General features: G+C 47.5%; 1 protein-coding gene across 1 annotated transcript in view; it reads right to left on the bottom strand.

Annotated features, from left to right (window-relative positions):
• LOC120991368 (transmembrane protease serine 3-like) overlaps positions 1-15,121 on the bottom strand; it is a 50,987-nt gene that overhangs the window by 8,439 nt on the left and 27,427 nt on the right. The window contains exons 9-12 of the mRNA XM_040420196.1: positions 11,494-11,659; positions 11,243-11,412; positions 10,592-10,687; positions 10,365-10,507 (exon numbers count right to left, since the gene is read on the bottom strand). Of these exons, the coding sequence (XP_040276130.1) occupies positions 10,365-10,507; positions 10,592-10,687; positions 11,243-11,412; positions 11,494-11,659 (575 nt within the window). The remainder of the gene's footprint in view (positions 1-10,364; positions 10,508-10,591; positions 10,688-11,242; positions 11,413-11,493; positions 11,660-15,121) is intronic.

Genomic DNA, 15,121 nt, shown 5'->3' with positions numbered 1-15,121 from the left:
TCGGTGACAGAGTTGAACGCTGCAGTATTTTGCGTTGCACTGTGCATTTGGTTCTGCGGGGGCGGTATTTTGTGCTGTACAACAGTATTGCAGGCCCCGCCTACCTCTGTTGCTCCACCTTCTGTCTATTTGGACCCGCCTACAACATGGGGCCACTTTTAGATTTTTTTCCAAGGCCACTTTAACCTCCCCGTCCGTCCCAGTCTACATCCGTTTAGGGCACAGTGACAACATTAAAGACGTCCATGCGAAGCCGCAGACCACCCAGTAATCGCCTTGGCGGGACGATAATCATGGCTCTTAGTTAACGGTGTTTGTCTATTAGCTACAAGAAACCGTCCAGGGACCAGCAAGTGAAGTAGATAGACGCCCTGTGAGCACGATATGGCGGGAGACCCTCCCTGAATCGTTATAGAAAAGAAACAAAGCTGGATCACATACACCCGGCTTCACAGCGCATGCGCAGAGTGCAGAAATCAATGGCGCAGGCGCAGGTGCAGGGTTTCAGTGGGTGTGAATATTTCCATGACTTGCACATCAGTGCCCCCTCCCCCTGTGCTTTTATATGGAGGCAGGTCTGGCGGGCGCTGGCCGTTCAGTCTGCAGGTCCCCTTTAATTTATTTATTTACAGAAAAATGCAAACAGATCTTTAACTCTAATGCTAGGGCCACAGGGTGAGGCGGCCGGGGCGACGGGTGCAGGTCGGTATATTGACTGGGTGCGGTGATAAGCTGATGGATGGTTATATAACTGCGCCATTACCCTGGAGGAAAGTGCAATTGATTTGTAGTTTATCACCATTGGTGCAGTTATCGGTTACGTCTCGCTGTGAGCACTAAACACTGCCCCGGTCCACATAGTATCCAGGCCAGAAACTGAGGGAGATTAAAATATTTGAGAAAAACTATTTCCTGGTGTAATAAATGAGGCTGATTAATGTGATTGAATCTTCAAGGGGACTTAAAGGTTATACTGACGTCCTATCTGATTATCAGGTCTCCTCTCTCTGAACCCCCAATGATCTCTGACACTGGAACTACAACTCCCCCCATTGTATGTAGTAGATGGAGCTAGATGCTGCGGCGCCGCTCGGGAACAGCTGAAGGGAAGACCCTCACCCATCAGATATTAATAGCACGCAGGAGTTAAAGTGTGTAGTATGATGTTCTGCAGCAGCTGATGTGTGTATTATGAGGTTCTGCAGCAGCTGAGGTGTGTATTATGAGGTTCTGCAGCAGCTGAGGTGTGTATTATGAGGTTCTGCAGCAGCTGAGGTGTGTATTAAGAGGTTCTGCAGCAGCTGAGGTGTGTATTAGGAGGTTCTGCAGCAGCTGAGGTGTGTATTAAGAGGTTCTGCAGCAGCTGAGGTGTGTACTAAGAAGTTCTGCAGCAGCTGAGGTGTGTATTAGGAGGTTCTGCAGCAGCTGAGGTGTGTATTAGGAGGTTCTGCAGCAGCTGAGGTGTGTATTATGATGTTCTGCAGCAGCTGAGGTGTGTATTAAGAGGTTCTGCAGCAGCTGAGGTGTGTACTAAGAAGTTCTGCAGCAGCTGAGGTGTGTATTAGGAGGTTCTGCAGCAGCAGAGGTGTGTATTAGGAGGTTCTGCAGCAGCTGAGGTGTGTATTATGAGGTTCTGCAGCAGCTGAGGTGTATTAGGAGGTTCTGACGCAGCTGAGGTGTGTATTATGATGTTTTGCAGCAGTTGAGGTGTGTATTAGGAGGTTCTGCAGCAGCTGAGGTGTGTATTAGGAGGTTGTGCAGCAGCTGAGGTGTGTATTATGAGGTTCTGCAGCAGCTGAGGTGTGTATTAGGAGGTTCTGCAGCAGCTGAGGGGTGTATTATGATGTTCTGCAGCAACTGAGGTGTGTATTATGAGGTTCTGCAGCAGCTGATGTGTGTATTAGGAGGTTCTGAAGCATCTGAGGTGTGTATTAGGAGGTGCTGCAGCAGCTGAGGTGTGTATTAGGAGGTTCTGCAGCAGCTGAGATGTGTATTAGGAGGTTCTGCAGCATCTGAGATGTGCATTAGGAGGTTCTGCAGCAGCTGGGGTGTGTATTATGAGGTTCTGCAGCAACTGAGGTGTGTATTTGGAGGTTCTGCAGCATCTGAGGTGTGTATTAGGAGGTGCTGCAGCAGCTGAGGTGTGTATTAGGAGGTTCTGCAGCAGCTGAGGTGTGTATTAGGAGGTTCTGCAGCAGCTGAGGTGAGTATTAGGAGGTTGCGCAGCAGCTGAGGTGTGTATTATGAGGTTTTGTAGCAGCTGAGGTGTGTATTAGGAGGTTCTGCAGCAGCTGACGTGTGTATTAGGAGGTTCTGCAGCAGCTGAGGTGTGTATTATGAGGTTCTGCAGCAGCTGAGGTGAGTATTAGGAGGTTCTGCAGCAGCTTAGGTGTGTATTAGGAGGTTCTGCAGCAGCTGAGGTGTGTATTAGGAGGTTCTGCAGCAGCTTAGGTGTGTATTAGGAGGTTGTGCAGCAGCTGAGGTGTGTATTATGAGGTTCTGCAGCAGCTGAGGTGTGTATTAGGAGGTTCTGCAGCAGCTGAGGTGTGTATTAGAAGGTTCTGCAGCAGCTGAGGTGTGTATTAGGAGGTTGTGCAGCAGCTGAGGTGTGTATTAGGAGGTGCTGCAGCAGCTGAGGTGTGTATTATGAGGTTCTGCAGCAACTGAGGTGTGTATTATGAGGTTCTGCAGCAGCTGAGGTGTGTTATGATGTTTTGCAGCAGTTGAGGTGTGTATTAGGAGGTTCTGCAGCAGCTGAGGTGTGTATTAGGAGGTTCTGCAGCAGCTGAGGTGTGTATTAGGAGGTTCTGCAGCAGCTGAGGTGTGTATTAGAAGGTTCTGCAGCAGCTGAGGTGTGTATTAGGAGGTTCTGCAGCAGCTTAGGTGTGTATTAGGAGGTTCTGCAGCAGCTGAGGTGTGTATTAGGAGGTTGTGCAGCAGCTGAGGTGTGTATTATGAGGTTCTGCAGCAGCTGAGGTGTGTATTAGGAGGTTCTGCAGCAGCTGAGGTGTGTATTAGGAGGTTCTGCAGCAGCTGAGGTGTGTATTAGGAGGTTCTGCAGCAGCTGAGGTGTGTATTAGGAGGTTCTGCAGCAGCTGAGGTGTGTATTAGGAGGTTCTGCAGCAGCTGAGGTGTGTATTAGGAGGCTCTGCAGCAGCTGAGGTGTGTATTAGGATGTTCTGCAGCAGCTGAGGTGAGTATTAGGAGGTTCTGCAGCAGCTGAGGTGTGTATTAGGAGGTTCTGCAGCAGCTGAGGTGTGTATTAGGAGGTTCTGCAGCAGCTGAGGTGTGTATTAGAAGGTTCTGCAGCAGCTGAGGTGTGTATTAGGAGGTTCTGCAGCAGCTTAGGTGTGTATTAGGAGGTTCTGCAGCAGCTGAGGTGTGTATTAGGAGGTTGTGCAGCAGCTGAGGTGTGTATTATGAGGTTCTGCAGCAGCTGAGGTGTGTATTAGGAGGTTCTGCAGCAGCTGAGGTGTGTATTAGGAGGTTCTACAGTGGCTGAGGTGTGTATTAGGAGGTTCTGCAGCAGCTGAGGTGTGTATTAGGATGTTCTGCAGCAGCTGAGGTGTGTATTAGGATGTTCTGCAGCAGCTGAGGTGTGTATTATAAGGTTCTGCAGCAGCTGAGGTGTGTATTAGGAGGTTCTGCAGCAGCTGAGGTGTGTATTAGGAGGTTCTGCAGCAGCTGAGGTGTGTATTAGGATGTTCTGCAGCAGCTGAGGTGTGTATTAGGAGGTTCTGCAGCAGCTGAGGTGTGTATTATGAGGTTCTGCAGCAACTGAGGTGTGTATTATGAGGTTCTGCAGCAGCTGAGGTGTGTTATGATGTTTTGCAGCAGTTGAGGTGTGTATTAGGAGGTGCTGCAGCAGCTGAGGTGTGTATTAGGAGGTTCTGCAGCAGCTGAGGTGTGTATTAGGAGGTACTGCAGCAGCTGAGGTGTGTATTAGAAGGTTCTGCAGCAGTTGAGGTGTGTATTAGAAGGTTCTGCAGCAGCTGAGGTGTGTATTATAAGGTTCTGCAGCAGCTGAGGTGTGTATTAGGAGGTTCTGCAGCAGCTGAGGTGTGTATTATAAGGTTCTGCAGCAGCTGAGGTGTGTATTAGGAGGTTCTGCAGCAGCTGAGGTGTGTATTAGGAGTTTCTGCAGCAGCTGAGGTGTGTATTAGGAGGTTCTGCAGCAGCTGAGGTGTGTATTAGGATGTTCTGCAGCAGCTGAGGTGTGTATTATAAAGTTCTGCAGCAGCTGAGGTGTGTATTATGATGTTCTGCAGCAACTGAGGTGTGTATTATGAGGTTCTGCAGCAGCTGAGGTCTGTATTAGGAGGTTCTGCAGCAGCTGAGGTGTGTATTAGGAGGTTCTGCAGCAGCTGAGGTGTGTATTAGAAGGTTCTGCAGCAGCTGAGGTGTGTATTAGGAGGTTCTGCAGCAGCTGAGGTGTGTATTATGAGGTTCTGCAGCAGCTGAGGTGAGAATTAGGAGGTTTTGTAGCAGCTGAGGTGTGTATTAGGAGGTTCTGCAGCAGCTGAGGTGTGTATTAGGAGGTTCTGCAGCAGCTGAGGTGTGTATTAAGATGTTCTGCAGCAGCTGAGGTGTGTATTATGAGGTTCTGCAGCAGCTGAGGTGTGTATTATGAGGTTCTGCAGCAACTGAGGTGTGTATTATGAGGTTCTGCAGCAACTGAGGTGTGTATTATGAGGTTCTTCAGCAGCTGAGGTGTGTTATGATGTTTTGCAGCAGTTGAGGTGTGTATTAGGAGGTGCTGCAGCAGCTGAGGTGTGTATTAGGAGGTTCTGCAGCAGCTGAGGTGTGTATTAGGAGGTTCTGCAGCAGCTGAGGTGTGTATTAGAAGGTTCTGCAGCAGCTGAGGTGTGTATTAGAAGGTTCTGCAGCAGCTGAGGTGTGTATTAGAAGGTTCTGCAGCAGCTGAGGTGAGTATTAGGAGGTTGTGCAGCAGCTGAGGTGTGTATTTTGAGGTTCTGCAGCAGCTGAGGTGTGTATTAGGAGGTTCTGCAGCAGCTTAGGTGTGTATTAGGAGGTTCTGCAGCAGCTGAGGTGTGTATTAGGAGGTTGTGCAGCAGCTGAGGTGTGTATTATGAGGTTCTGCAGCAGCTGAGGTGTGTATTAGGAGGTTCTGCAGCAGCTGAGGTGTGTATTATGAGGTTCTGCAGTGGCCGAGGTGTGTATTAGGAGGTTCTGCAGCAGCTGAGGTGTGTATTCGGATGTTCTGCAGCAGCTGAGGTTTGTATTATGAGGTTCTGCAGCAGCTGAGGTGTGTATTAGGAGGTTCTGCAGTGGCTGAGGTGTGTATTAGGAGGTTCTGCAGTGGCTGAGGTGTGTATTAGGAGGTTCTGCAGTGGCCGAGGTGTGTATTAGGAGGTTCTGCAGCAGCTGAGGTGTGTATTCGGATGTTCTGCAGCAGCTGAGGTTTGTATTATGAGGTTCTGCAGCAGCTGAGGTGTGTATTAGGAGGTTCTGCAGTGGCTGAGGTGTGTATTAGGAGGTTCTGCAGTGGCTGAGGTGTGTATTAGGAGGTTCTGCAGCAGCTGAGGTGTGTATTCGGATGTTCTGCAGCAGCTGAGGTGTGTATTATGAGGTTCTGCAGCAGCTGAGGTGTGTATTAGGAGGTTCTGCAGCAGCTGAGGTGTGTATTAGGAGGTTCTGCAGTGGCTGAGGTGTGTATTAGGAGGTTCTGCAGCAGCTGAGGTGTGTATTAGGATGTTCTGCAACAGCTGAGGTGTGTATTAGGATGTTCTGCAACAGCTGAGGTGTGTATTATATGTGTCTGTGAAGGTTCTCATTTATCCAGGTCATGGTATATCTGTAAAGAATAAATCAAGGCAACTGGACTTACTGTAGATTTCCTGAAAACGTTTCTCTCGTTCTTCCAATGAGCTTTCTACAGTCACTCAGAATTGAGAAAGCTCGTTGGAAGAACAAGAGAAACGTTTTCAGGAAATCTACAGTAAGTCCAGTTGCCTTGATTTATTCTTTACAGATATTATGATGTTCTGGAGCAGCTGAGGTGTGTATTAGGAGGTTCTGCAGCAGCTGAGCTGTATTAGAAGGTTGTGCAGCAGCTGAGGTGTTTATAGGAGGTTCTGCAGCAGCTGAGGTGTGTATTATAAGGTTCTGCAGCAGCTGAGGTGTGCATTAGGAGGTTCTGCAGCAGCTGAGGTGTGTATTATAAGGTTCTGCAGCAGCTGAGGTGTATATTATGATGTTCTGGAGCAGCTGAGGTGTGTATTATGATGTTCTGCAGCAGCTGAGGTGTGTATTATGATGTTCTGCTGCAGCTGAGGTGTGTATTAGGAGGTTCTGCAGCAGCTGAGGTGTGTATTATGAGGTTCTGCAGCAGCTGAGGTGTGTATTATGAGGTTCTGCAGCAGCTGAGGTGTGTATTATGAGGTTCTGCAGCAACTGAGGTGTGTATTATGAGGTTCTGCAGCAACTGAGGTGTGTATTATGAGGTTCTGCAGCAGCTGAGGTGTGTTATGATGTTTTGCAGCAGTTGAGGTGTGTATTAGGAGGTGCTGCAGCAGCTGAGGTGTGTATTAGGAGGTTCTGCAGCAGCTGAGGTGTGTATTAGGAGGTTCTGCAGCAGCTGAGGTGTGTATTAGAAGGTTCTGCAGCAGCTGAGGTGTGTATTAGAAGGTTCTGCAGCAGCTGAGGTGTGTATAAGAAGGTTCTGCAGCAGCTGAGGTGAGTATTAGGAGGTTGTGCAGCAGCTGAGGTGTGTATTTTGAGGTTCTGCAGCAGCTGAGGTGTGTATTAGGAGGTTCTGCAGCAGCTTAGGTGTGTATTAGGATGTTCTGCAGCAGCTGAGGTGTGTATTAGGATGTTCTGCAGCAGCTGAGGTGTGTATTATAAGGTTCTGCAGCAGCTGAGGTGTGTATTAGGAGGTTCTGCAGCAGCTGAGGTGTGTATTAGGAGGTTCTGCAGCAGCTGAGGTGTGTATTAGGATGTTCTGCAGCAGCTGAGGTGTGTATTAGGAGGTTCTGCAGCAGCTGAGGTGTGTATTATGAGGTTCTGCAGCAGCTAAGGTGAGAATTAGGAGGTTTTGCAGCAGCTGAGGTGTGTATTAGAAGGTTCTGACGCAGCTGAGGTATGTATTAGGAGGTTCTGCAGCAGCTGAGGTGTGTATTAGGATGTTCTGCAGCAGCTGAGGTGTGTATTAGGAGGTTCTGCAGCAGCTGAGGTGTGTATTATGAGGTTCTGCAGCAACTGAGGTGTGTATTATGAGGTTCTGCAGCAGCTGAGGTGTGTTATGATGTTTTGCAGCAGTTGAGGTGTGTATTAGGAGGTGCTGCAGCAGCTGAGGTGTGTATTAGGAGGTTCTGCAGCAGCTGAGGTGTGTATTAGGAGGTTCTGCAGCAGCTGAGGTGTGTATTAGAAGGTTCTGCAGCAGTTGAGGTGTGTATTAGAAGGTTCTGCAGCAGCTGAGGTGTGTATTAGGAGGTTCTGCAGCAGCTGAGGTGTGTATTATAAGGTTCTGCAGCAGCTGAGGTGTGTATTAGGAGGTTCTGCAGCAGCTGAGGTGTGTATTAGGAGTTTCTGCAGCAGCTGAGGTGTGTATTAGGAGGTTCTGCAGCAGCTGAGGTGTGTATTAGGATGTTCTGCAGCAGCTGAGGTGTGTATTATAAAGTTCTGCAGCAGCTGAGGTGTGTATTATGATGTTCTGCAGCAACTGAGGTGTGTATTAGGAGGTTCTGCAGCAGCTGAGGTGTGTATTAGGAGGTTCTGCAGCAGCTGAGGTGTGTATTAGAAGGTTCTGCAGCAGCTGAGGTGTGTATTAGGAGGTTCTGCAGCAGCTGAGGTGTGTATTATGAGGTTCTGCAGCAGCTGAGGTGAGAATTAGGAGGTTTTGTAGCAGCTGAGGTGTGTATTAGGAGGTTCTGCAGCAGCTGAGGTGTGTATTGGGAGGTTCTGCAGCAGCTGAGGTGTGTATTAGGATGTTCTGCAGCAGCTGAGGTGTGTATTATGAGGTTCTGCAGCAGCTGAGGTGTGTATTATGAGGTTCTGCAGCAACTGAGGTGTGTATTATGAGGTTCTGCAGCAACTGAGGTGTGTATTATGAGGTTCTGCAGCAGCTGAGGTGTGTTATGATGTTTTGCAGCAGTTGAGGTGTGTATTAGGAGGTGCTGCAGCAGCTGAGGTGTGTATTAGGAGGTTCTGCAGCAGCTGAGGTGTGTATTAGGAGGTTCTGCAGCAGCTGAGGTGTGTATTAGAAGGTTCTGCAGCAGCTGAGGTGTGTATTAGAAGGTTCTGCAGCAGCTGAGGTGTGTATTAGAAGGTTCTGCAGCAGCTGAGGTGAGTATTAGGAGGTTGTGCAGCAGCTGAGGTGTGTATTTTGAGGTTCTGCAGCAGCTGAGGTGTGTATTAGGAGGTTCTGCAGCAGCTTAGGTGTGTATTAGGAGGTTCTGCAGCAGCTGAGGTGTGTATTAGGAGGTTGTGCAGCAGCTGAGGTGTGTATTATGAGGTTCTGCAGCAGCTGAGGTGTGTATTAGGAGGTTCTGCAGCAGCTGAGGTGTGTATTAGGAGGTTCTGCAGCAGCTGAGGTGTGTATTATGAGGTTCTGCAGTGGCCGAGGTGTGTATTAGGAGGTTCTGCAGCAGCTGAGGTGTGTATTCGGATGTTCTGCAGCAGCTGAGGTTTGTATTATGAGGTTCTGCAGCAGCTGAGGTGTGTATTAGGAGGTTCTGCAGTGGCTGAGGTGTGTATTAGGAGGTTCTGCAGTGGCTGAGGTGTGTATTAGGAGGTTCTGCAGCAGCTGAGGTGTGTATTCGGATGTTCTGCAGCAGCTGAGGTGTGTATTATGAGGTTCTGCAGCAGCTGAGGTGTGTATTAGGAGGTTCTGCAGCAGCTGAGGTGTGTATTAGGAGGTTCTGCAGTGGCTGAGGTGTGTATTAGGAGGTTCTGCAGCAGCTGAGGTGTGTATTAGGATGTTCTGCAACAGCTGAGGTGTGTATTAGGATGTTCTGCAACAGCTGAGGTGTGTATTATATGTGTCTGTGAAGGTTCTCATTTATCCAGGTCATGGTATATCTGTAAAGAATAAATCAAGGCAACTGGACTTACTGTAGATTTCCTGAAAACGTTTCTCTCGTTCTTCCAATGAGCTTTCTACAGTCACTCAGAATTGAGAAAGCTCGTTGGAAGAACAAGAGAAACGTTTTCAGGAAATCTACAGTAAGTCCAGTTGCCTTGATTTATTCTTTACAGATATTATGATGTTCTGGAGCAGCTGAGGTGTGTATTAGGAGGTTCTGCAGCAGCTGAGCTGTATTAGAAGGTTGTGCAGCAGCTGAGGTGTTTATAGGAGGTTCTGCAGCAGCTGAGGTGTGTATTATAAGGTTCTGCAGCAGCTGAGGTGTGCATTAGGAGGTTCTGCAGCAGCTGAGGTGTGTATTATAAGGTTCTGCAGCAGCTGAGGTGTATATTATGATGTTCTGGAGCAGCTGAGGTGTGTATTATGATGTTCTGCAGCAGCTGAGGTGTGTATTATGATTTTCTGCTGCAGCTGAGGTGTGTATTAGGAGGTTCTGCAGCAGCTGAGGTGTGTATTATGAGGTTCTGCAGCAGCTGAGGTGTGTATTATGAGTTTCTGCAGCAGCTGAGGTGTGTATTAGGAGGTTCTGCAGCAGCTGAGGTGTGTATTAGGAGGTTCTGCAGCAGCTGAGGTGTGTATTAGGAGGTTCTGCAGCAGCTGAGGTGTGTATTAGGAGGTTCTGCAGCGGCTGAGGTGTGTATTATGAGGTTCTGCAGCAGCTGAGGTGTATATTATGATGTTCTGGAGCAGCTGAGGTGTGTATTATGATGTTCTGCAGCAGCTGAGGTGTGTATTATGATGTTCTGCAGCAGCTGATGTGTGTATTAGGAGGTTCTGCAGCAGCTGAGGTGTGTATTTGGAGGCTATGCAGCAGCTGAGGTGTGCATTAGGAGGTTCTGCAGCAGCTGAGGTGTGTATTATGAGGTTCTGACGCAGCTGAGGTGTGTATTATGAGATTCTGCAGAAGCTGAGGTGTGTATTAGGAGGTTCTGCAGCAGCTGAGGTGTGTATTAGGAGGTTCTGGAGCAGCTGAGGTGTGTATTAGGAGGTTCTGCACCAGCTGAGCTGTATTAGGAGGTTGTGCAGCAGCTGAGGTGTTTATAGGAGGTTCTGCAGCAGCTGAGGTGTGTATTAGGAGGTTCTGCAGCAGCTGAGGTGTGTATTATGAGGTTCTGCAGCAGCTGAGGTGTGTATTAGGAGGTTCTGCAGCAGCTGAGGTGTGTATTATGAGGTTATGTGTATTATAGAACACACTGCAGCTGCTGAAGAACCTCTTCTTACAGAGACGGCACTACACATTATATTACTGCAGTCCATATACCTGACAGGAGTCCACTTTTCCGTCCAGGTAGCCGGCACATAACATTTGGGCCGTGATCATCCCCGGGTAATATGAGGACTGGTTACAGAGATGGCTGCTGATCAGATGGACCTTGGCTTCTCGGAGAACCGGAGACAATTGACCTGGGAATAGACCAAAAAATAGATATTAGAACTTAATATTTGGGGGTTCCACCAGCCGGTCACCCCCACAGTGTGTCACCTCACCTCCCTCACTCACGTGTCCCCATCCGCTGATCCAGCAGTTGCCCATGCTCTGGAACTTCTGACGTGTTCTGGGTAGACACACGGGCCGCAGGGTTTCTGCATGAAAGAGAAACCGAAGAGAAGCGACTGCGGGACGGATATAGCGGTGTGATGTGAAAAACATGCATCAAAAATCCCAGAAAGTCCTCATTTCCTTTGATCTGGAACCAAAACTCAAACAAATATCTAAAGAATTCTTCTATATGTTTTCCCACTCTCCTCAGAATACCTGAGATCCAACCTCTCCCTTTCTGTAATGCAACTACATCCAGCAGGAGCTCTGCCCCACTGCCTGCAACAACAGGACAGACATGCTAAGCCCGGACTATCTTATCAAATTCCTGATCCCATCAGCCAAAAATGGAACGCAACGGGGTTAAGGGAAGATGGATACACCTTCAGAAACTGAGATCAGCCCCGTGAAGGTATGGTCCGGCATGCACCCCACTGAACCCCAAGCTTGAAGAGGAATTGTAGATACAAGCCAATGTTCTGTTCATCCAGGACCCAGTAGACCGGTCCTCCTCCTGATCCTATGTTCAGGTACATGGCAGATCAGGGGGACAGGTAGAGCTATTCTGCACTATAAAGCATGGTGGGGCTTCATCTCACCAGTGAAGCCCATGGGCTGGCTAGTTTTCAGCAGAGCGACATCGTAGTCATTGGTTTCAGGGTTGTACAGGCCGTTGTAGTAGATGCTCCGGACAGAGTGAGAGGTGGACGGGTTGAGGGAGGTAGAGCCGGCGTGAACCTTCCACCTTGCCACCATAAGGAAGTTGGACCTGTGAAATCAGACAGAGAATGGTACTCCACGCCAATAACCCACACGTACAATACTCCATGCAGCTGTGTCGGCTACTCACAGGACAAAGCAGTGGGCCGCACTCATCACCCACTGGGAAGAAATGATGGACCCTCCACAGACATGCCGTCCATCCCAGCGCAGGCTGACCTGCCATGGCCAACGTCCCCAGGCCGATGGAGATCCTCCAACTATACGTTGGCCATCAGCAGAAGAACGGCCACAGTCTACACCAAGGAGAGAGGAACATAGGCAGTGAGACCACAGGACCTATACACCATGACTCACCATGTCTCCCCAGATAACAACTCAGCTTTGTATCTTCTGCTCTTAGGACATGTTTTGGGGGCACTTGAGCACCGTGGGCCAACATGGTCAAAGGTAGTTCCCACTAGTGGTGACTGTATATATTTGTATGTAGTAATCTCCTGAGCTCCCTCTAGTGGTGGCTGTATATATCTGTATGTAGTAATCTCCTGAGCTCCATCTAGTGGTGGCTGTATATATCTCTATGCAGTAATCTCCTGAGCTCCCTCTAGTGGTAGCTGTATATATCTGTATGTAGCAATCTCCTGAGTTCCCTCTAGTGGTGGCTGTATATATCTGTATGTAGTAATCTCCTGAGCTCCCTCTAGTGGTGGCTGTGTATATCTGTATGTAGTAATCTCCTGAGCTCCCTCTAGTGGTGGCTGTATATATCTGTATGCAGTAATCTCCTGAGCTCCCTCTAGTGGTGGCTGTATATATCTGTATGTAGTAATCTCCTGAGCTCCCTCTAGTGGTGGCTGTATATATCTGTATGTAGTAATCTCCTGAGCTCCCTCTAGTGGTGGCTGTATATATCTGTATGTAGTAATCTCCTGAGCTCCCTCTAGTGGTGGCTGTATATATCTGTATGTAGTAATCTCCTGAGCTCCCTCTAGTGGTGGCTGTATATATCTGTATGCAGTAATCTCCTGAGCTCCCTCTAGTGGTGGCTGTTTATATCTGCATGTAGTAATCTCCTGAGCTCCCTCTAGTGGTAACTGTATATATCTGCATGTAGTAATCTCCTGAGCTCCCTCTAGTGGTGGCTGTATATATCTGTATGTAGTAATCTCCTGAGCTCCCTCTAGTGGTGATTGTAAATATCTGTATGTAGTAATCTCCTGAGCTCCCCCTAGTGGTGGCTATATACAGTACAGACCAAAAGTTTGGACACACCTTCTCATTCAAAGAGTTTTCTTTATTTTCATGACTATGAAGGCATCAAAACTATGAATTAACACATGTGGAATTATATACATAACAAACAAGTGTGAAACAACTGAAAATATGTCATATTCTAGGTTCTTCAAAGTAGCCACCTTTTGCTTTGATTACTGCTTTGCACACTCTTGGCATTCTCTTGATGAGCTTCAAGAGGTAGTCCCCTGAAATGGTCTTCACTTCACAGGTGTGCCCTGTCAGGTTTAATAAGTGGGATTTCTTGCCTTATAAATGGGGTTGGGACCATCAGTTGCGTTGAGGAGAAGTCAGGTGGATACACAGCTGATAGTCCTACTGCATAGACTGTTAGAATTTGTATTATGGCAAGAAAAAAGCAGCTAAGTAAAGAAAAACGAGTGGCCATCATTACTTTAAGAAATGAAGGTCAGTCAGTCAGCCGAAAAATTGGGAAAACTTTGAAAGTAAGAGCTATTTGACCATGAAGGAGAGTGATGGGGTGCTGCGCCAGATGACCTGGCCCCCACTGTCTCCGGACCTGAACCCAATCGAGATGGTTTGGGGTGAGCTGGACCGCAGAGTGAAGGCAAAAGGCCAACAAGTGCTAAGCATCTCTGGGAACTCCTTCAAGACTGCTGGAAGACCATTTCAGGGGACTACCTCTTGAAGCTCATCAAGAGAATGCCAAGAGTGTGCAAAGCAGTAATCAAAGCAAAAGGTGGCTACTTTGAAAACCCTAGAATATGACATATTTTCAGTTGTTTCACACTTGTTTGTTATGTATATAATTCCACATGTGTTAATTCATAGTTTTGATGCCTTCATAGTCATGAAAATAAAGAAAACTCTTTGAATGAGAAGGGGTGTCCAAACTTTTGGTCTGTACTGTATATCTGTATGTAGTAATCTCCTGAGCTCTCTTTAGTTGTGGCTGTATATATCTGTATGTAGTAATCTCCTGAGCTCCCTCTAGTGGTGGCTGTATATATCTGTATGTAGTAATCTCCTGAGCTCCCTCTGGTGGTGACTGTATATATCTGTATGTAGTAATCTCCTGAGCTCCCTCTAGTGGTGGCTGTATATATCTGTATGTAGTAATCTCCTGAGCTCCCTCTGGTGGTGACTGTATATATCTGTATGTAGTAATCTCCTGAGCTCCCTCTAGTGGTCGCTGTATATATCTGTATGTAGTAATCTCCTGAGCTCCCTCTAGTGGTGGCTGTATATATCTGTATGTAGTAATCTCCTGAGCTCCCTCTAGTGGTGGCTGTATATATCTGTATGTAGTAATCTCCTGAGCTCCCTCTAGTGGTGGCTGTATATATCTGTATGTAGTAATCTCCTGAGCTCCCTCTGGTGGTGACTGTATATATCTGTATGTAGTAATCTCCTGAGCTCCCTCTAGTGGTGGCTGTATATATCTGTATGTAGTAATCTCCTGAGCTCCCTCTGGTGGTGGCTGTTTATATCTGTATGTAGTAATCTCCTGAGCTCCCTCTAGTGGTGGCTCTATATATCTGTATGTAGTAATCTCCTGAGCTCCCTCTAGTGGTGGCTGTATATATCTGTATGTAGTAATCTCCTGAGCTCCCTCTAGTGGTGTCTGTATATATCAGTATGTAGTAATATCCTGAGCTCCCTCTACTTGTGGCTAAATATATCTGTATGTAGTAATCTCCTGAGCTCCCTCTAGTGGTGGCTGTATATATCAGTATGTAGTAATATCCTGAGCTCCCTCTAGTGGTGGCTGTATATATCTGTATGTAGTAATCTCCTGAGCTCCCTCTAGTGGTGGCTGTATATATCTGTATGTAGTAATCTCCTGAGCTCCCTCTGGTGGTGGCTGTATATATCTGTATGTAGTAATATCCTGAGCTCCCTCTAGTGGTGGCTGTATATATCTGTATGTAGTAATCTCCTGAGCTCCCTCTATTGGTGGCTGTATATATCTGTATGTAGTAATCTCCTGAGCTCCCTCTAGTGGTGGCTGTATATATCAGTATGTAGTAATATCCTGAGCTCCCTCTACTTGTGGCTAAATATATCTGTATGTAGTAATCTCCTGAGCTCCCTCTAGTGGTGGCTGTATATATCAGTATGTAGTAATATCCTGAGCTCCCTCTGGTGGTGGTTGTATATATCTGTATGTAGTAATCTCATGAGCGCCCTCTAGTGGTGGCTGTATATATCTGTATGTAGTAATCTCCTGAGCTCCCTCTAGTGTTAGCTGTATATATCTGTATGTAGTAATCTCCTGAGCTCCCTCTAGTGGTGGCTGTATATATCTGTATGTAATAATCTCCTGAGCTCCCCCTAGTGGTAGCTGTATATATCTGTATGTAGTAATCTCCTGAGCTCCCTCTAGTGGTGGCTGTATATATCTGTATGCAGTAATCTCCTGAGCACCCTCTAGTGGTGGCTGTATATATCTGTATGCAGTAATCTCCTGAGCTCCCTCTAGTGGTGGCTATATATACATCTGC

The sequence above is a fragment of the Bufo bufo genome, chromosome 1 (genome assembly GCF_905171765.1).
Source record: "Bufo bufo chromosome 1, aBufBuf1.1, whole genome shotgun sequence".
In the NCBI taxonomy this organism is placed as follows: domain Eukaryota; kingdom Metazoa; phylum Chordata; class Amphibia; order Anura; family Bufonidae; genus Bufo; species Bufo bufo.
The sequence above is the reverse complement of the archived record's forward strand: the minus strand, read 5'-3'. Positions and strand labels throughout refer to the sequence as shown.